Source organism: Electrona antarctica (assembly GCF_951216825.1).
Source record: "Electrona antarctica genome assembly, chromosome: 4".
Lineage (NCBI taxonomy): Eukaryota > Metazoa > Chordata > Actinopteri > Myctophiformes > Myctophidae > Electrona > Electrona antarctica.
Window position 1 is genome coordinate 33,976,248 of NC_136809.1, and position 22,324 is coordinate 33,998,571.

The following is a 22,324-nucleotide window of genomic DNA, read 5'->3' on the forward strand; positions in this document are numbered from 1 at the left end:
CGTACATCAAAATGACTTGATTTCATTCTTCAGGGTTATATTAGTAAAATTACAGTCCACCCAACATACTAGTTTTAATATCGGGTTGGAGTAAGGATTATGAATTAAGAAACTGGCTTACAGACTTACAGTAAGCGAGAACAACACATGGTACATAAAAAAATCAAGTGTCATCCCGATACTTAATTACGAGTCACCAAAATCATTCAAACTATATTCTTTATTGTGAATAGTTGTATGCAGTAGGCCTATATGTTTGTACATACATACATACATACATACATACATACTGTAGCCTATATGTACGTTCTGTACCTAGACTTGGTTAAATGACCTGGACAATGACACACTGGAATTTGCTTATTACCTCAACAGAGTTGAATGTTTATTATTTCCACAAAATGCTGTAAGTATACAGATAAAAGAAAAATACAAAAAGTAAGACAAGTAAGACATGTGCAAGAAAAAGATATGAAACTGAAAGTGGGCTTATACGAAGACCACCCCTAAAAAGCAAATAAGAAATAAAATCCCCTGAAACATTGTAAATCAATAAGGATAGAGGAGACTCAAGCTATTCCAACAACATTAAGTTAAGCAGCAGAAGCGTGTCGTGTGTTTACATGGACGATGCCTTGTTTGGATAAACAACTGGGGTTCCATTTGTAAAAATAAAAACAAAATTATGGGGGTGAGCCGGTGAGGGGAAAATATCTTCTGAACTGTACCTGTACGGCAAATAGCCCATCTACAAGCTCACAACACAATTGTATCACAAATTGCATTGTGAGCTTGCATATCTGCTATTAAAACTAAAATGTTGACACATAAGCGTATAGGCTTGAAGTAGTTGACCTAGTGTTATGTGCTTGCACACTCTAGTCTACACACTCTCTACTCACACAGCAGTGTGTCTATCATGAGTCTCTCTGTCCCTGCGGGTACTCGGGGACCACTGGTACAGTGTGCTGCTGTGATCTATGCTGCTGTGGACACTGGACACGCACACGTCATTCACCTGCTGCTCCTCCCTGTCCCAGCTGACAGCTGTACTTCATGAGTGATTAGTGTCAGGCTGTAAAGAGGAGCTGTTGCCAGCTCTGTGTCTCCCCTTTGTTTTTCATTTCAGTTTCAGATGGGCTGGTTTTGAGTATTGATTTGACGTTTTCTTCCTGGTTAGTTTAGCTTTATTGTTTGTTTTGGCAGCTTATGGGGGTCTGGTGTGTGCGACCGGCACACCAGACTCCCCACCTTTTTGTTACTGACCAGCCCATCCTTTTCTTTTGTTAAGATACTTAGTTAGGTTGTAGTTGTCTTTATTATTGATTTCTGAATGTATTAATCAGTGTTTTGTTGTCCACCAATAGTTCCTGATTTATGTGAGATTTCAATTTAAAATAAATATTCATTTAAGTTTTGACCTGTCCATATTATGATATGGACAGGTGTCCGAGCCAACACCTAGATTTGAATGAAATTGTTAACTTGTGATATTATCAAACAAATGCAGAGCCACAGTGTATGGAAACACACCCAGAACCTTATGTGAAACAAAGCCATAGTGTATGGAGACCAGAACCTGTAATGACGTGGCACGGATCTCTTGCAATCAAAAAGAGCCAATAGTTGATCGGATTCCCCCTTCATCAGGTTTGGTAAGGAAGGCCACGTGTGGCCGAAACGTTGTATAAACACTTTTAGGAACAATGCTGTTGACTTTTATTCTTTAATTTGAACTGTTACTGTGTCCAGCACCAGCGACAAACTGTATATGCGCAACCCACTTCTGAACTCTATTTTGTCCCCCTCCATTTTTTCCTATCTCCACTACATATCTTTGCCTGGAAATATGTAATGCATTGTGAGCTTGCAGAGCGTCAATTTCGGCTAGGGACACTAGGGGTTCATGTGGTGAACAGTATGCAGTGTACGTGTTGACCAGTGGTGCGTTGCGTTCAGGCCCAGCGTACCAACACCGTGTCGCCATCTTCAATGGAGTAGAACTGCAGAGACTTCAGGTCGTTGTCGATCTCAATCTCTGTGCCCTCGATCTGAGAAAACAAACCGGAACAACTGTTAAACTAAAGCGTTCTTTATAGTAGAGTATGACATTTGGAGCATTATAAGTGCTGTATAGTAAGTTTATTTTTGCCAGCTGCTTGAAAAGCGGCTGGACAACAACATGTCGATCTAACTCTACTAGCGACCGTAGTGGAGACTTTGGATGCCTCTAAGCCAATGGGAGACTTGCCCATAAAAGCCATACTTAGTCTGAACGTTGCAACGTGAAGCCGTGAGCTGAGGCAGATGCACAAACTGATTATAGATGTTCATAAACGAGAGCTTGCTGAAGCTGGCAATTATGACATGGGTATGCTTTTTTACCCAATCAGTTATGCCAATTAATTCCTCCACACACACATTTTTGACACGTTTTGTGCTTGTCGATCTGCTATTTTTGGTGTTTTTTATGTTTGTTTTATAATCTAGAAAAGTAACCGTTATGGACATGTGAAGTTTCCACCAGACAGAGACAAAATAAAACGTATGTCTCACTACATCATGAAAACTATAAAGAGTGCATAGTATGACGCCAACAAAATGAAATTAATAAAAAAACGCTAATATGGAATCCACAACCATGGCAGTCAGGTTTTTATTATTATGATTGCTTATACCTTTGAGTTGGTGTAGGAGAGTTGGATCTGCGTTCCAGGGACCTTCAGCAGTCTATACAACAGTCCCTTCACTTTCTGAACCAGCATGGAGTCTGGATGGGAAAGCATTTAAGTGAATAAAGCAATACACTGGTTATTAAAATTACATTATCTTTGTAGTTAATTACATTTATATGCTGAGACAATATTTGTAAATAGAGATGTTTCTATACTGTTATTAGGTGTAATGCACCAACATGTGCAAACATATATACAATAAAAAGGATTCTGATGCATCTTTCCTTACCTGGGAGTTTCTTGATGATGGGTTTTCGGTCGGCTTCGTCTGGACAAACAAAGGTAATATCTGACAGAAAGAAACATGAGACGTTATGTTTGATGTTTCAGCCAGGTCTGTGGTTTTGAAATGAAATGTTTATGTCCAAAAGTAACAGCTTTAACAGTTAGCAGCAGCAGTGGACAGACTGACATCTTGTCTTCGATTGGAATTTAAAGCTACATAATCCAGGATTTATTTCAATTAAATACAATGCAGCTTTTACTTTTAGCCAATCTGTATGGTAGAGTATGTTAACACAATACAACTAGTGAACACCCAGTGGTTCCTACTCTTCTATGGAGATGTTTAGATGCACGCTGTCTTTATTGTACTTCAGACAATATTGCAATTGCCTCTCTCTGCCAAAAGAGGGAGACAGCAGACATACAATTTACAGAGTAGCTCGAGAGGAACCAAAAATATGGACCCTTACCGGTCTGCAACTCTAAGAGTGTACAAATGGACCTGTTCCGTTTGTACACTCCCAGAGTTATGGGGTCCGTGGCCTAATGCATATCAAACTGGGGGTCCTTGAAATTAACGTTTTGAGAACTACTGGCATAAATATGTAGGTTTGAAGTGGGTGGGAGAACTGGACTCACTCAACAGCTGGTTTTTCAGAGCGAATGGCTGCTGCTTCTTGAGTTCACTCTCCTCTGGGGCACCGTACTCTACAAGACAAACATGATGCATCATATTCACTTCATATGTTGAATATGTTGGTATTACTAGAGTTTAGTAGTTTTTTTATGTAGTGTATGTGTCTTTTTTAATTTTTATTCTGCCATGATCACGACCTGGGTAACACATTTTGTTCTATACTTGGAAAATATAGAAAATTCAAAGCTTTCCGATCTACAATCTGACAAGCAACCTTGTGCTTGTGCTTAATTAAATTAAATTACAAACCAGGTTGCATTAGCCTGACTATAATGATGCAAAATCTGCACTGGCTGTTTTCCCCCCCCACTTTTTATTGAAAAAAGGCTTCAAGGACGAAAAAAATAGTTTTTGTTCTGTGTTTGAAAGGTTTTTAGAAAATTGCTCGCCCAAGACGATATGCCCAATTTAGGGGCACCAGGTTGAAAGTGGTTACAATTCTGGAAACATTGGCTGCATAATTGCCGATACCAATGTCATTAAAAAAAGGTCAAATAATTGCTGGGTATGTTAGACAAAGCGATCTCTATATCGGTCTAGCTCTAATTAATAAATAAATAAACCAGAACATACTGTGTATAAGAGTGTGGAATCGGGGGTGCTCCGAGGTGAACTGCATGCTCGGTCGGCTCTTCTCGGGATCTCTGTGGCCCCCGGCCTGAAGCCACGCCTCCCCAAACATCTTAATGTACATCAGCTCCGCCCCCCTCCGGTCCTCGCGGGTGAGCTGTCGGTCGTCATGGTAACAGAGAAAACATTAGCTGTGTGTATGGTGGTTAAAGGTGCTCTACAGTAAGTGATGTGTTTGGTTTAAACCAAAAAGTGTTTTGTCAAATAGCCCTATATTCTGATTGCAATCATTGTTATACAGCGTTTGTTCAGTATCCCTGTCTCTCCAGCTCTTTAATAAACAGAAAACAAATAAAGTCAGGAGAAAAAAGTATAAAGAACCAATTTATTAACTTCAATAGTGCAGTATCCAGAAAAAAAAGGTGCTGACTGCTGATCGGTGAGCAGTATACAAGAATAAAAAATAAAGACGCTCGCACCCTGAGGGCTCCAATGCTGTAATATATGCCTTTTTATTGCACCATAAGGTGACTGTGACGTTTCCAGCACAATGGTGTGTCCACCCTAAGACTGTGAGGTTGGGGTTCGATTCCCTGGCTGGGTCATAGCAAAGACTAGCAGTTTATAGTAGTATAATAGATCAGTTGTATTTATCAGTGCATGAGACACTGAGGGCCACATATGATGGCCACACAAAGTTGGTAAAGCATGGTGGAAACTTGTCTTTTTCGGTTTATTTGAGTTTATATTTATTTTCAGCACTACTACATCTACATGCATAAAGGACTACACACAACACAACCGGTTGAATGACACACTGTTTATTACAATTGTGGTGATAAAGTTACAGACTGGAGTGCACATCCATATGTTGTATTTTGTCAAATGCCAAGTTGTTTTATCAGGAGTTATTTAATGTTTTGTTGAGTACTGGAGTTTAAATGGCTGGTCACAGAAAGAAGGGCCAGCTGCTTCAGATTGGCTTATAAGGAGCTGGGTAATTGGACTGCACCATGTCCCCTTTGCTTTGGGGTTGGGCAGGGATTTATGTTTGAATTTATAATGATTTTGAAGAAATGCATTTTGATATTTCAGTTTAATTATGTTTATTTTGTTTATGATTTAGTGACGTGTTGTAGTGGATTATGTTGTAGTGAATTGTAGTACCGGTATGTTTAAATGTTATTATTTGTCTTCCCCTGTGTTTCAATAGTGGTTTGATCACCCACTATATATGTTCCCCTCAGGTCTCATTTTGGTTAGTTCAGTCTTGACGTAAGTTCAGTTTGTCCTCATTGTTTTAGGCCTAGAATTAATGTTTGTTATTTGTCATGTTTCATGTGGAAAATAAAAGACAAAAAAGACGTTTTTAAGAAAATCACGCAAGAATCCTGGTGTCTCATTGCCGACCAACTCTGGTCCCTCACAGACACACAATCCCTAAACCTAACCCCAAACCAAATATGTAATTTGTGTACAATGTGTATTTCTCAAATTCCACTATACATTTGGTACTCAGTAAAGTGCACACACACACACACACGTGCACAAACTGACCTGGGACTTGTTTAGAGTGGTCAGCTGGCTGAGTCTGGTCACCAGCAGCAGGTCTGCGGTCTGGAGGTTCTTCTCTCGGCTCAGCAGGGGGTTGTATCGAAACGACAGCTCTACCAAACTCGGCAACTTGTCCAGCTCGTTCACTACACACCACTGTGTGTGTGTGTATAAAGGATTGAAGGAAACAAAGGGGTCTGTGTTACTATGGTTGATCAAACAGATTGTTGTAGAAGTCTGTATTGTGAAAAATAAATACATAAGGGTAATAAATTAATAATAATAATAATTAAATATTCATAATAATAATAATAATCACAGAATCAAAGGTTTTATGGCCATGAATCACTAGGATCCTTCATGGCTTGATTCTAGGCTTAAAACAATTGATATAAATATTTTTGTACATTTCTATGAGAAAAATGAATGGCAGATTTTTCAGTAGTGCCACTGCTGCTACAGTATGCCCTATTGTGGTAATCATTGCTATAGTGTTTGTTCTGTAACAGTAGTGTTAAATAGCTGTATATTGATTTGATAGTAATCAGAGTAACAGGGGTCTCACCTCAGAAATGTTGTTGTGATTCAGTAGCAGAGTGTTTAACACTGGGAACATGGCTGTTTTACTACCTAAACAACACACACACACACACACACACACACACACACACACACACACACACACACACACACACACACACACACACACACACACACACACACACACACACACACACACACACACACACACACACACACACACACACACACACACACACACACTTTCTAATCACTGTGGTTGAATCAATACAGCAGCATATTCTGAACACTAAACATCAGACAGGACAAGGACAACAAAATGACTTACCAGGAGGTACATCAGTGAACTGAAGGACAGACAGACCAGTCTTGGACAGGTTCAAGTACTCCAGTCTAGAAGGAGACAATGAAGACTTGACAGTTAAATCATTAAAGTAATTTGTCTGATAATGTGCCTAAATAAGCTTTAGCATGATATGTACGGGCCATATGATAACATTTGATATTTAAACATTATGTCCTAGTTTAGTTTTTTTCATATTGTTCATTAGCATTGTGTCCATCATAATGGAACACACATTACACTTTGCAGGGGTCTCCAAGTGGTGGACGGGGAGCCCCAGAGGTCCTTGAGGGATGCCAGGGACCACCTGGCATCCCTCAAGGACCTCTGGGTTAATATTACATCCAAATCGGTTTAACCACTTTAACCCTATCTATCTATCTATCTATGAAAGAGTTTTGTGAAAGTGGTTTTCACAGTACCTGGGCAGTTGAGACAGACTCAGAATGCTGTCCTCAACCAACTGATTGTGGGACAGATCCAACAGCTTCAGAGACTCCAGGACCCCCACCGGCCTTTACAAAACACACAGCAGTTTCAAATGATGGAAGGAAGACATAAGATAGATATAACTATTCATTTCATTTGTCCCTCAAACATCAATCAATCAATTAAACTGATTAATGGGCTCTCATCAGACATCAGACAGAACAACAGGAGTCTCTGAATAGTTGCAGTAGTTTATGGTCTGGTATGTAAAGTTGTTATATTGAATGTATTGTGTTGCCATTTTTTGTAGTTGTGTCGAATTGTCGAAAAAAGTATAGATAACTATGATCAATGTCGATGACTACTTCTCTTGTTTGGTGTTCGCACTCTATGGTGCTTACTGCTTTCTATCCCTTTTTTTCCCTGATTTATCCCCACACACATATCTGGGTGTTGTCACTGATGTTGTATGCTACTGACTGAGCCACCTGCCAGTGAGGAGGCCCCATCAGAAGGACGTAGAGCCTTCGTCCTACCCCTCCCGTTCAACACTGCTGCCCCCATAGCCGGGGAGCCACAGGCCCAAAAGCTCAAGGAATAGAGATTAACCTGTGATGTCATGACATACTTTTTATTTGTGTTTTTTCTATTCACTTGGTCATTAAGGTCCACAGAATGAATGAGAGGTCTGCTCTGCCGGAAACACAGCGAAAAACCTTTATGCCCATTTTTGTATATCACACCATAGACAACCAATATAAGGTAAAGATTTCCAAATTGTGAATGTGACGTGTCAAACTAGGGGGGTTTCATGATTCTGAATCCAGTTTTGCATGAAAAACACTCCTTTGCCTAATTTCAGCCATAGCCACCTCATCACATTTGTGATGACGGCTATGGCAGTTTTTAGGTGAAGGGGTGTTTTCTGTGCAAAACTAATGCTTGGAATGGATTCAGAATCACGAAAACCTCCTAGTTTGACACGTCACATGCTACTTAAAGCATGATGAAATTTGGAAACTTTATATTGGTTGTCTATGGTGTGATATAAAAAAAATGTGGCAGAGCAGACCTCTCATTCTGTGGACCTTAATGACCAAATTAATAGAAAAAACACAAATAAATGAACCTTGAAGACAAAACAGTTGTTGAATATTGATGGGTGTCACCTCTGCAGCTGTGTGATGTCATTGTTTTTTACGTAAAGCTCTTCCAGTTGAGGCCACATGGGGGCGCACTGCAGGAGCTGCACCCAGTGGAGAAGAAAAACAGATGAGACACAATTATAGAAAGACAACTGTATAGGTCCTATAGAGGACAGTGGTCTCAAGCTTTTCAGGCCGTGGCCCCCCAACATAATCATATTTGAACTGGCCCCCCACCCAGTGACAAGCACTTTGAATGTAGGGTTGGGGCATAACATTTTGTTTGACTCGGTTCCACAGACAGAAGCTTGTAGATCGGCTTCTCAACAGTTCCAGGGGGTCCTCAGCAAAGTTTGTTAATATGGAATCAGCTTTACCCCTATTTTATACTTTGGCTTAAAGAATAACAGATCTACAAGCTCACAACGAGTTTTCGCTACTTTTGTGCAACACTGTTGTTTGACAAAGTAGGGCCATTGGGTTTGACTAATCAATGTGTACCTGTGGCCAGGTGAGGGCGCAGTTCTGCAGGGAGAGGATCTTTAGACTGGAGAATGCGTGTTGAGCCAGGGGGTCAGAGGGCAGACGCAGTCTGTTGTCACTGAAGAGAAATCACAGGACATCATCACAACTATCATTTAAACTGCCTTTCTACTTTATTTGATCATTCTTTAGTCCTTGTTTCTTTCTGCACAGCTCCAATGGTTTCCCTTTGGGGTGTTGTCTGATACATGATTTTTATTTGTAATAATAAGCAATGAAGCAAATGGTTCACTCACACACACACACACACACACACACACACACACACACACACACACACACACACACACACACACACACACACACACACACACACACACACACACACACACACACACACACACACACACACACACACACACACACACACACACCTGAGCAGTAGCTGTTGCAGATGTTCCATGTGTTGGGTGATGTTTGCCACATCATCCCAGCTGCTCAACAGGTTAGCGGCCAGGTCCAGAGTGCGAACATCTGGCGAGAAGAAAAGATGGTCAACACTTGATCAATTAAGTCCTGACCTGCTCATCTCTCCCCTCTGTCACTGATTGTAATACTAAATTATGATCTGCCACTTGAATTAAGTTGATTTGATTGATTGACATCTAAAAGTGCCTGTCAGCTCGCATGCACGCACGCACGCACGCACGCACACAGTAGAAAACTTTTAAAAAAAGAAAAAAAGAAATTAACTTAAAAAAGAGAACAAAAAAAAACTGTGTTTTTCTGAAAGTGGTTCTCATGTCAAAAAGGTGTGGTCACCCCTGATCTACAAGCTCACAGCGTGTTTCGCTGCGATGGGTTGTGAGCTTGTAGCTGCTATTTTTGAAGATATAAAATGATTTGAAGAATGCGGTTTAATTTGGTAAAAATGTTTTCATTTTCTACTATAGATTTGTTTCCCTATTTCCTGATTTCTCTGCATTTTTAGAGAAAACCAACACATTGTAGAGCGTTATTAAAAGGTTACCGGGTGTGACTGCCCTGATGTCGTCTTCAGAGTCAGAAGAACCATAGACGTCCTTCATCGTCAAGGACACCACCTGAAGGCTCTTTAATCTGGACACAAACATACTGCAACACAGGAAACAACGCATACATTAGGACGGCTGTGGCTCAGGAGGTAGAGCAGGTCATCCAACGATCCCTGGGTCGGCGGTTCGAATCCTGGCTCCTCCACATGTCGAGGTGTCCTTGGGCAAGACACTGAACCCTACATTGCCTCCAATGAGTTGGTCCGTGTGAGCTTGCCACCATTGGTGTGTGAATGTGGGAAGTGAGGACGCTGGCGTGGACTGTTCGCCGCTTCACCTCCCAATATATGAATGAATGAACCATTGTAAAGCAATTTGAGCACTTGGAAAAGCGCTATAAAAATGCAATTCATACTGTATGTCACTTTCTTGGTCTGACAATTCCAGCTTTGTCGCATTGGAAGGCAAACTACCAGCCAAGTGTTTGATGGACTGCATTGACGTCAACGGGAGCCGGATGGACAAGTGCATGAATAATTACCGTAATTTCCGGACTATAAGCCGCTACTTTTTTCCCATGCTTTGAACCTTGGTGCGGCTAATCTATGGATTTGTACAGCTAACGGCCACTAGGGGACCTTCTAAATCTATCTCTATGGCCGGCTATGGCCTCTATGCGGCTTATAGTCCAGTGCGGCTTGTATATGTACACATTTGTTTAGCACCAGCTAAATTTAGCTGGTGCGGCTTATATTCAGGTGCGCTTTATAGTCCGGAAATTACGGTAAACACAATTTTTTACATAAAATAATCGTTTCGGGAAAATAAAAGAAAGACATATTGTTTCCTGCTGAAATCAAAGTGTTTTCTTTTCTGACAAATCATTAAAAAATATATAGTCTCTTCATAAAGCTGGTCCAGCCAGCTCTCACTGACATCAATGCATTCCATTGAATGTCAGGCTCCAGTTTGCCTCCCTAGTGCATCTACGGTGCATCATTTCCATGTCATAGATAGAATGTATCCCTTCCTTCTTTACAGGCAGGAATTTGATGGAGGCCCCTTCCGATTGGCCTTATGTCCTGCAAAGGTCAAAGATAAATCCTGAGGTCACAGTGGCCTTGATGCCCCACACTCTCTGCTCCAGCTTTCTCCTCTCCCTCTTTCCTGTCAACATCCTGACATGTCACTGATCATAATACTACAGTATATGTTAAATGAAAGCATGAATGACATTCCAGGCCCACACAGACTACACCCTAAAACTGGTTCTGAGAACATGACGTTGTGACTTACTGTACCTGATCTCGTCATCCACGTTCTCCTCATGGTCCTCCAGGGTGGAGGACAATTCCCTGATGGCCGCCACGTAGTCCACCCCGAAGCTGGCCTTCTTAGGGCGGACGAACGAGCCACCGTTAGGATGCCTTGGTTGGTCAGATGGGAGGAGACACCATGACAGCACACTGGTTCATGCTTTCATTTCTAGTAGACTAGATGACCGTAATGACTGTGTGTCGTAGGCTCAGTATGTCAGTTTGTCACAATCAATACAACCCGTGATCTTTTGTGGCCAGATGTAATTTCCTGGGGTCTAGTAGGACTATAGTAAATAATAAAAAAATAAATCACTATAAAGTTTGTTAAAAAAATACATATTTAGCCCCATGTTCGAATGCTCCCGCCCCCTGTCAAAAATAAAGAAAAATAAATTAACACTCATCTTTCACTAATAACAACCTAAAACATGAACCTTGGTTGAAAAAACTAAAGTTGTCCTTTAAGACACTCAAAATAGGGCCCTAAATTCACAGTGTGCAGTTGTCTTATTCCTTACTATTGCATTGTTACTTTATTGTAATCAATTATCAATGTAATTATAATATATTTTCATCATCATTGACCTTTGTATTTTCTGTTTTTGTTTTGAAGCACATTGAGTCTATCTATGTTTGTTATGAAAATGTGTTGCTATATATATAAACACATTTAACTTGAATTAACTTGACTCATTTAACTTGTTAAACGTTAAATTAACGATGCAGTATACATTGTAATGATTAGTGTGTACCTGCATGTAAAATACTGGACTCCTTCATGGGTTCCATCATGTTTGCCTCGTTCAGGGTTGTCCCACTCCACACCCAGCCAAAGCCCTTTGAAAACACAACAAATCAAACAGTGTTTCTCAACTTTACAGTGTTTCTCAACATTACATCAAAGATGCACTTACAGGCGGCTGCAATTCGGGCCTCTGTAAAAGAGGCCCCTCTATACTGTTCCCTTTTTTCTAACCTGTGTGTGTGTGTGTGTGTGTGTGTGTGTGTGTGTGTGTGTGTGTGTGTTCGCTCCAGCGTTACAGATAGTTACAGTTACAATTAATGACGATTGTGATTGAAGGGAAACTTGTGTAGATATTGCTGACCACTATCAGTGAGGAATCAGATGTCTTGAAATTCACCATCAAAAGCAGGGGAAAATCAGGCACCAGAGACAGCAGCAGCTTTGCTAGCATTTCCAATAAAGTACAAACCGTTACTTAAAATGATAAGAAACATTGGGTACAGATACAGATAATAGATATAGGCTAGTCTGCTGCATATTCATACTGTAAGTCCAGGCCATGTACAGAACCTACCACGACTAGTCAAACAACTTGCTAAGTTGCTATTTACTGCTCTGTTTCGACTGTCATATGCAGATTGCCAAATCTTCAAAAATAGCACATCTACAAGCTCATAGATATAGCTCTACAAGCTCATCTACAAGCTCATGAGCTCATAGCTCATGAGCTTGTAGATCTGCTATTTTTGAATAGCCAAAGTACAAAATAATGTGGTTTGTTGCAATCGCGCTCTGACTCCTCTGGTGCGATATCCTCTTAGATCAACAACATTTATAAAAGTAATGGGTCTGCAATTCTTTTATAAATGTTATATATTATGGCCCGGGTGGCTGGCGTCGCCGCCTGGGCACCTTGGCTGGTAATCCAGTCTGGCAGTGTGCCGCGGGTTCGACTCTTGATCCCGACGGCCTTTACTGCGTGTCACCCCCCCATTTCCTGTCAGCCTATAACTAAAAATACATCGCATGGATGCACCTGGGATGTATCCTCAGTGATGTATCCTGAGGTCAACGGGGTTTCGGGTCTACTAACATCATACCGGGCGACTGTGGCTCAAGAGGTAGAGCAGGTCGTCCAATGATCCATGGGTCGGCGGTTCGAATCCCGGCTCCTCCTGGCTACATGTCGAAGTGTCCTTGGGCAAGACACTGAACCCCAAATTGCTCCCGATGTGCTGGTTGGTACCTTGCATGGCTTCCGCCGCAATCGGTGTATGAATGTGTGTGTGAATGGGTGAATGTAATGCACAATCTATGTAAAGCGCCTTGGATAAAGGCGCTATATAAATGCACCATTTACCATTTACCATACCCCTCACTCAGGAGACCCAGCCGGGGTGATCAAGTTCCGACTTACGTCCCAGTAGCTACCCTCAATCAGTCCCACTAGGGCAAAACCAGGGCCACACAATCCGTTGGAACTACTCCAGAACTATTCTGCCAGGGCTGGGAGGTACACTTCTGGAGCATGGAAGGACTAGGCTCTGTGGGTTGTCTCCTGTCCGGGCCCCTCCTACGTCTCACCAGGTCCACTCCTGTTCTCACTTCTCACCAGGCCCAGGACCTGTGCGTTGCACCAGAGTCCCTACTGTATAGTATACCTATCCCTCTATAAAATAAAATAAAGGCGAAAGCCACAAAAAATACTGGAATACAAAAAAAGGAAAAAAAGGTATATATATATATATATAGCTAAAATATGCAATGCCACAGATGCTTTCCCGGATAGAATGGGTTAAAGTGTCTGACCTGCTGCAGACATCGCACAAAGTTTTAGCTGACTCACCTTTAGTTGGAGGGACGGTTCCCACAAACCGAACCGTGGCGCGTTCTCCATCACAAGACACCCGCCTGCCCAGTGCGTCAGACGGAACTTCAGTGTCCACAGCAGACATCTGGTCGGTTCCCATTGAAATGCAGTGTACTCTGAAACATTAATGATTCTGTATTATTATTATTATAATTCAGCAGCCAAAGCACCACGGGCACACAAATCAGTTTATATGCTATATTAAAGGTTATGAGGCTTTTTCTAGCACCAGAATAACATGTCAGACAAACATGCGACAAAGTATAAATCTGGCTTAATTTATTGGCCTGTCCCAAAATATCAGATTACTACAAGCAGTAGTGCGAGGAGGACAGTAGGCCAAGCACTCAAAATAAACGCTGATCCAACCTGAAAGTCAGTTTAAAACAACATTCATTTTGTTGCCCAGAACCACTGCTGTAACATGCATGATGCATTGTAATAACTCATGTAAAGTATGTACATGAGTTGAACATTTGACATTTTAAGGCCTAATATTTCGGCATTATGGGAATAAAGAAGAGGTTTAAGGCTAAGGGTACATTTTGGTCTGATAATAATGATGCATGTTCAAATCATGTGTGCAGTACATCTGACCATTTTCTAAATTCTTTATTGCTTTAGGTGCCATGCCCAGACTGCCCAGTGCCCACCTGGTGCCCACTCTAGCTGCTGTTGTTACACAGTCATGATGGGCTTATCCCAAATGGCTTTATAAATAAATGTCACCCAGCCTTTAAAGAGATGCCCAGTTTATTTACTCCAATCGAAGGTAAATAAATCATGTCTGCGTGTGAAAGGAAGACTATAAGTCATACAGTATGATTAATTACCTGGCGAATGTTGCCGATTCCTGGAAATTTGCTCTCCGAACGTTGTTGTTGTGGTTGTCACTACATCTTCATAGACGACCGGAAAGGATCTATTTAGACGGTGCACCTAGCTTCTATTACGATCAAAACATTTTCGCCATGATTTTCGCTCATAATTTCAATAGACACCAACACTAGAATATTTTGCTCAACATCTAACAAAATGTGATTGTTCAGTAAATTAAAGCGCATCAACGTTAGAATTAAATGAAATAATAAAAAATAAAGTAAAACCAGGAACTATCGGAACCTTTCATTAGTGGCGTTCTGTATTCCAGTTTCCGGGTCGGAAGCATTGCGGCGACGGACCGTTACTTCCATGCAAACAACGTGTGAAGCTGGAAGAAGATTCACTAAATTCTTTATTAGATCTGTAGAACATACGGATGGGCTGGTCGAAGTAGATTCAGTTTATTCGATTCATAGAACATACGGATGGTCTGGTCGAAGTAGATTCCGTTCGTTTAAATCTGTAGAACACACGGATGGTCTGGTAGATCAGTAGATTCTGTATAATTGATTCTGTGTAAGTGTAATCTACTGGAAGGAACCATGAAAAAGAAAAGTCGCCCAGAGAGGTTCGTCATTTTGTGACATTATATCAAGTACATCGTGTGTGTGTGTGTGTGTGTGTGTGTGTGTGTGTGTGTGTGTGTGTGTGTGTGTGTGTGTGTGTGTGTGTGTGTGTGTGTGTGTGTGTGTGTGTGTGTGTGTGTGTGTGTGTGTGTGTGTGTGTGTGTGTGTGTGTGTGTGTGTGTGTGTGTGTGTGTGTGTGTGTGTGTGTGTGTGTGTGAGAGAGAGAGACAGTAAGTGATTGTTGTTAAGGAGAGAAACATGTGGCTTGGATGCTGAGCACTGACACAAACTAACAGATTTTAAGTGGTTGGAAAGTTTGTGGGTTGAAAAGTTAGGACTAAAAGTTAGGATGGTCATATTGACGGTCTCTGACGGTGTGTTTCTATAGTGAACTCCGTATCTGTCTTCAGACTAGCCATTGAATGGTGTGATATTATTATTACATATACATTTCATGTATTCCAATCCAGATACACAGCCATAGATCACCCTCACACCTTCCTCTTGACAATACAACTTAGATTCTCTGTGAGGTTGAGGTCAGGCCAGTTGGCTGGTCAGTTAAGCACAGTAATACCATGGTCAGTACACCCATTACTAGTAGTTTTGGCTCTGTGGGCAGGTGCCAAGTGCCACCTGAGATCAGCATCAACATAAAGCTTGTCAATGTAAGGAGGCACACAGTACTGTAAAATATCATAATAGATGGTTGTGTTGAGACTCTGGACTTGACAAAACACAGTGATGATTTTGGCCATATTATCTGCTGGTGTTGATCCACTGACAGTGAAAACGTAACAATGGTTTCAACACCGCCATCTTTTTAGAGTACATTGTGCTTCAGTATGTTGACAACCTTCATGGAGATGCTAATTTTCCTTTCCAGCTTGATTTGGCACCTGCCCACAGTGCCAAAACTACTAGTAACTGGTGTACTGACCACAGTATTACTGTGCTTAACTGACCAGCGAACTGGCCTGACCTGAACCCCACAGAGAATCTAGATTGTATTGTCAAGAAGAGGAAGATGTGAGACATAAGACTGAACAATACAAATGCATTTACAGCTGTTATCAAAGCAAACCTGGGCTTCCATAACACCTCAACAGTGACAACAGCTGATCACCTCCATGCCACGCCCCATTGATGAAATAATGTGTTAGCCCAGTAGCCCAGACCAAGTATTAACTGCACACATTAATATACTTTTCAGATGGTCGACATTTCTCATTTAAAAAAACATTATTTTAGTGGTCTCGTAAAATATTCTAATTTGTTGAGATACGATTTTTTGATTTTCATGAGCTGTATGCCATAATCATCAAGATTAAAACAAAAAAAGGTTTCAAATACTTTATGCACAGTTAATTGAGAATATATGAAAGTTTCACTTTTTGAATTATATTAGGGAAGCAAATTCACTTTTACACAATATTTATTCATTGAGATGGAGCTGTGTAGTGAACATGAACAGCTGTTCAGACTGTCTCTCCTGTGTGTTTCTCTAGTGAACACACTGAACAGCTGTCTTCAGACTATGTACCTGGTCAGGTATCGGGCAGCCTGTTCCCAGACGAGCCTATGGCCTCTGGCTCGCTCTCCTCTCTGTTCAGCACTGCGCCACCGCCACCTGCTGCCTCCGTCTTGTTTATCCCGCCTCCAAAGGTAAACGCCTTGAACAGCATTCTCATTCCCATGCATGTTATGCATATTTGATTTCTGTAGCTGCAGTGTTTGCGACGTTGAGTACTCAGAAAAGCACTATAAAGTGTATGTATTTTTATTATTATTAGCTGAGAGAGATGAAGCAGCAGGGACCCCCACTAGTTACATTGTATTAGTATTGTATACAATTGTGTTGCCATTAAACCTTTTAGATATATTTGTTCATAGATAGCTTAATAGATTAACTTTGACAGCACTATCATCAGTGTTATATATCGGCCATTATTTGGCTTTTTTTTATCGGTATCGGGCCTCTGCAATTATGCAACCGTTAACCAAATTAATAATCAGAATGTGTCCCAATTTTGAACGTTTATGTTTAAAAAACATAGCAGATCTACATTTTCACAATGCAAACGCGTTGGTTTCATATGGGGGATTTCATATTGTTTTTTGGTTTTGTCGCGACAGCTTGTTCCTAAGCCGTGTGTGCAGAAGGAGAGTCCAGCTGCTACACGGCCAGACGCGCTCAACCAGAGAAAGAAACCAAAGTCAGTGGCTGATCAACATCTGGAAATCAGGTGAGACATGGTTATGGCCCGGCCAGGCGAGGGATTAATGCAAAAATGTTTACCGGTGTGTTTATTCAATAAAATAATGAATTGGTTGCATGAAAAAATTTGTGTTTATGTCAACCATTCTCTGCCTCAGGGAGAATTCCTTGCAGAATGCAGATGAAGAAGAAAGAGGCAAAGCAGGCAAGAAGGCCAAAAGGAAAGCGCCTGCACCGGACGACGACAATGGTGGAGGGCAGGATGAGTGGCAGAAGAGGAAGTTGAAGAGGCAGAGAATGGCAGAGGAGAGGATCAAACAGAAGAGGACCGTGTTTGTGGGCAACCTGCCACCCAGCTGCACAAAGAAGGTACCACACGCACACACACATTTGTATGACCAGAGTAATACTTGAGGACAACAACATTTTAGGATGGCATTGAAACTAGTCGATCTACAGGCTCACATCGCTGCGACTTGTTCTGAGCTTGTAAATCATTTGTCAGTGCATAACCCTGGGTGGTGGACCTAGTAAATTCAGAGGACAAATTTCCTGTATGTCCAAATGTACAGACTGTGCACCCAAATGCCTAATGGGGATTACTTTACCATGTGAGCAATAACCCCACATAAGTGTATAGTTAACATTTATAATGAATGCTAATTGCAAATTTAAAGGCGTTTCTAGGTCAAAACATGTTGGGCCTTTTTTATACATTAAACATGTATTCACCAGGGAGAATCAATAGACTTCTACTTTTTCTTCTTTTAGACACTCCAGGCTCTGTTCAGGGACAAAGGAGCCATCGAGTCGATCCGGTTCCGCTCAGTGGTAAGAACCAACAACCCAAGTTTTATTATTCACATACCCCCAGTGGTCCTTGAGGGGGTTCTAGCCTAGGGGGTCCCCAGCTAAAAGATTCATTGATTAGGAACAAAATATACCATTATGGGTCTGTAATTCTGAGAGTGTACACATGGAACCAAATATGGGTTACATACATGGGTCCATTTGGTGCCATATTTACCCTCAGGGTGCGTTGCGACAACAAGGATTAAGCTTTAACCTGGAATATTTTTTTGTTTTAAACCAAGTAGAAAATAAATCATGTTTACATTTAAACCATCTTTTAATCTTAGTTTTAGTTTCCACAGTAAACCTGGATATATTTTGATATTATTTTGCTCTGCTACTCAGTTTCATGATGAATTTTCAAGGTGGTACTAATTCAACAAAAACTCTGTAATGAAATTTAATGAGTTGCTTTGGCTCCCACATTGTCAGTGAGCTTGCCATTAGTTCAAGGTGTCTTGACACAGTTGCCCTGCCAGCCTTATCTTTCTGGACGCTGGAAACGCCAGTGCCCAGCTGCCGTGGTCTAATACATATTATACAACAGGTCGTTTCGAGGAAGCAATCTGATTGGTTGAAACACCCTTCTAGCCGTGGTTCAAACGAGCACCACTCCACATCTAATCAAAACAAAGAATTCAGCTGCTCTGTTTTCCCAGAGCGCAGCAAACTCGGTGGCTAGGCTAGCTAGTTTCTTGGGACATTTGTGGTCGTACTGACTGCATCTGTCATTAAAAAACATGTTTTTTCAGCGATTTTCTTAGTTTTAAGGGTAACTGTTGTATAATTTGTAAACTTCTGCGTTTTTTTCTGAACTCGCCCTGCAGCATCGCAGGCGTGCATTAATGAGGTTAAACCACCCCCTCTCGTGTAATATTGCTTAATCAAACTGGGGGTCCTTACAAAGGTTGTAAAGGTTACAAAGGTTGAGAATCACTAATTTATTGTGTCCCATCCCTGTAGGTTCGAGAGGACCCCAGCATGCCACGCAAACTAGCTGCCATCCAGTAAGTTTCTCTCTCTCTAGTGACAGTCAAACTAGCTGCCTTCAGAGTGAGTAAATGGTGCTGCCATCTAATAATGACTATTAGTGAGGACCAATTATATGAAGATAAGGTGAGGTGCTCCTTTAAGCACTTCAAAGCCTATATTCTTGTACAATGTACATCAAATGTTCATTTACATGTAAAGTAGTGAGACTCTGAATACATTCAGCTGTGACCTTTCGTACCATAAAACCTTTTTTTTTTTTTTTTTTTTTATTCCTACAGACGCAAAGTCCATCCCAAAAAACAAAACATCAATGCCTATGTGGTGTTTAAAGATGAAGAAGCCGTTACCAAGGCCATAGAGATGTAAGCAACTTCAGTGATGAGTGGAAGAGTTAAAGCAATATTCTGCAACATTTTCACATGCCATATGAAAACATTATTGTTGCTGGGGAGCAGTGGGGAGTCGGGGACGCCCTGGAAACCTGTCAAGGACCGGGACCCCTCTTTGAAAACCTTATTTCTTCTTATTTCTGTGTGGCTCATAGGGCCAGAGCTGTCTAGAAGAGGGTCTGGTTAACAGTTTTGGACATAAAAGGACAGTAACAACAATATTTAAAAGCTGATCATGTGTTCTTAATGTCTGTTCTTACAGAAATGGAATGGAGATTGAGAAAAACATGCATATCCGAGTGGACAGTGTCACTAAAAACACATCTGTAAGTCTAAAAGCACAACCTGCAAGTTGCTGCAACTACATGTTGAACTTTATAAATTCAATTTGATAAAGAACGGACATACTGACTATATTGACATTTTGCAGCATGACCACAAACGATCCATATTTGTTGGAAATCTGCCATTTGGTAAGTCATGATTTAACTCTAGGTCATTTTCACTATTGTTGGCAAAATGGGAATCGATTATAAAACTATTATTACATAACTGTGTGTGTGTGTGTGTGTGTGTGTGTGTGTGTGTGTGTGTGTGTGTGTGTGTGTGTGTGTGTGTGTGTGTGTGTGTGTGTGTGTGTGTGTGTGTGTGTGTGTGTGTGTGTGTGTGTGTGTGTGTGTGTGTGTGTGTGTGTGTGTGTGTGTGTGTGTGTGTGCGCTGTACATGTTTGCACTGTACATGTTTGCAGACATGAATGAGCTGTCCATGCGGCAGCATTTTGAAGAGTGCGGCAGCATGGAGGCTGTGCGTCTGATCAGAGACAGAGACTCTGGCATGGGGAAGGGCTTTGGTTACATCCTGTTTGAGGTAAGAATAAGCACCAATGCATTGCAATGCGACACATTGTGAGCTTGTAGATCTGCTATTTTCAAATGACTTTTATACATTTAAAAACTTGAAATGGGACATTCTGCATAAAGAGTACTTTCTACTTTTGGTACTCTAAGTACATTTTTTTATACCAATTCTTTTGTACTTTTACTCAAGTAATTTTTTTAATTCCAGACCTTTACTTGTAACAGAGTATTTATATATTGCAGTATTGATACTGATACTTTTACTCAAGTACAAAATGTGAGTACTTTTTCCACTACTGGTTGTTGCAGAATGCAGACTCGGTGCAGCTGGCTCTCAAACTGGACGGCAGCGAGCTGGAGGGACGGGCCGTACGGGTGAAGAGGTCTGTGAAGAAGGTGAAGGTGAAGAAGAACATGACACCCAGAGGCCCCAATAAGAGCCATGCAGGTTCTGAGGGGAGGAGAGGAGATGTCGGCGGCTCCAGGAAGGGGCCACCTGGTAAGGCAGGATTTAGGGGCGGTCCGGCGAAAGGGCCTCACAAGAACCAGACCGGGAAGGAGAGAAGTAGAGGTCCAGCGAAGCCTTCTTCGTTCAGAGGAGAGATGGCCAAGCCCGGTGAAAACAAACAGAAGCCCGGTAAAAAACCCCAGCAGAACAGAGGTCTGAAGAAGAAGAAGAAGAAGCCGTAGAGAGAAGGGAAGAAGGTCCATAATGTGAACTCACTGCTCCAATCTTCTACTGGATTCTCTAACTGCTTGATTTCAAGAAGAGCCAAATCAATGCCACATCTACAAGCTTGTAGCTGCAATTTTTGTATTTGTTTAACTGTTGAACATTTTCACCAAGAATGACATGCCTGTACAGGTACAAGTACAGGGATAGAAAAGTTGTAAGTGGTTAAAACTTGGCTGCACAACTGCCACACAACAACAAAAAGTCAAATGTCCAGTATATTGGCCTAATTTCAAGGACCCCCAGTTTTCTATGCATTAGGCCACAGACCCACATAATTCAAGAGTGCACAAATGTACACACTTTGAATTACAGACCTATGTGTTCTTCTCCAGGTCAACATAGCCAGCAATCTACAGTTATCGGTAGTTTAAGGTGCTGTAAGTGATTTTCTTTGGTTAAAATATGAAAATATGAAAGCTCTAAATTCTGATGGTAATCAATGCTATATAATAATCAATGCTATATAATAATCAATGCTATATATTGCTCACTAGCAATATATAGCTAGCAGGAATCTCCCTGTCTCTCCTGCTCTTTGGTAGACATACCAATTTCATCCAATCAGAAAAGGAGATTTATCAGCTTCATGTTCCAGTTCAATTTATATTTTAATCACTTCCAATTTCACTTCTTTATCCTGTATTCTGTATGAGATCTCTATTCTAATTGGATAAAATTGGTATCCTGACAATGTAATCTAATGTACAAGAAAATGTCCTGCATAGAAATGTGTAAACTAAAGGTATACTTTAGTAAACTTACAAAATAATGTGTTGACCTCAACATTCTTTAGGGATGTACCAAAAGAAGGGCAGCAGACACCTTGAATAACATTTAGGTGAATGCTACACTTCTTTTGTTTGTTCTTTAACTAAACAAAATAAATCTTCAAATTAAACTGTGTGTGTGTGTATTCTTGTACCAAGACTTATGTACATTAAAGTTAGAATAGTTCTCAGATTACTGTAATTGTTCACTTGCAAAGCTAACACTATTGACTTCACCTTCCACAGTTCTTTCATAAACATTTTTTGCCAAAAGCGCATTTCTGTTTTTGAGGGGTATACAGCTTTTTGTCCTTAATTCGTGTCACATCAGACAGATTTGGCACGTTCCCATATGAAGTTGCATTATTCTACATC

General features: G+C 41.0%; 3 protein-coding genes across 3 annotated transcripts in view; 2 read left to right on the forward strand and 1 right to left on the reverse strand.

Moving 5' to 3' along the window:
• LOC306921270 (extracellular calcium-sensing receptor-like) overlaps window positions 1-22,324 on the forward strand; it is a gene marked incomplete at both ends in the record, with an annotated part of 291,036 nt that overhangs the window by 255,184 nt on the left and 13,528 nt on the right. The window lies entirely within an intron of this gene.
• tbce (tubulin folding cofactor E) lies at window positions 354-14,616 on the reverse strand. The gene is made up of 17 exons (XM_079499176.1): window positions 14,523-14,616; window positions 13,666-13,805; window positions 11,827-11,911; window positions 11,057-11,182; window positions 9,752-9,855; window positions 9,156-9,255; window positions 8,740-8,839; window positions 8,263-8,339; window positions 7,087-7,179; window positions 6,650-6,714; window positions 6,347-6,411; window positions 5,785-5,937; window positions 4,231-4,384; window positions 3,600-3,668; window positions 2,965-3,024; window positions 2,679-2,770; window positions 354-2,051 (listed from the first exon to the last, which is right to left on the reverse strand). Exons 2-17 carry the CDS (start codon window positions 13,787-13,789, stop codon window positions 1,956-1,958), a joined length of 1,563 nt encoding a protein of 520 aa, XP_079355302.1. The 5' UTR covers window positions 13,790-13,805; window positions 14,523-14,616; the 3' UTR covers window positions 354-1,955.
• rbm34 (RNA binding motif protein 34) lies at window positions 14,835-22,094 on the forward strand. The gene is made up of 11 exons (XM_079499178.1): window positions 14,835-15,139; window positions 16,646-16,802; window positions 17,274-17,383; window positions 17,514-17,724; window positions 18,127-18,186; window positions 19,171-19,214; window positions 19,479-19,562; window positions 19,852-19,915; window positions 20,020-20,062; window positions 20,338-20,456; window positions 20,756-22,094. Exons 1-11 carry the CDS (start codon window positions 15,114-15,116, stop codon window positions 21,134-21,136), a joined length of 1,299 nt encoding a protein of 432 aa, XP_079355304.1. The 5' UTR covers window positions 14,835-15,113; the 3' UTR covers window positions 21,137-22,094.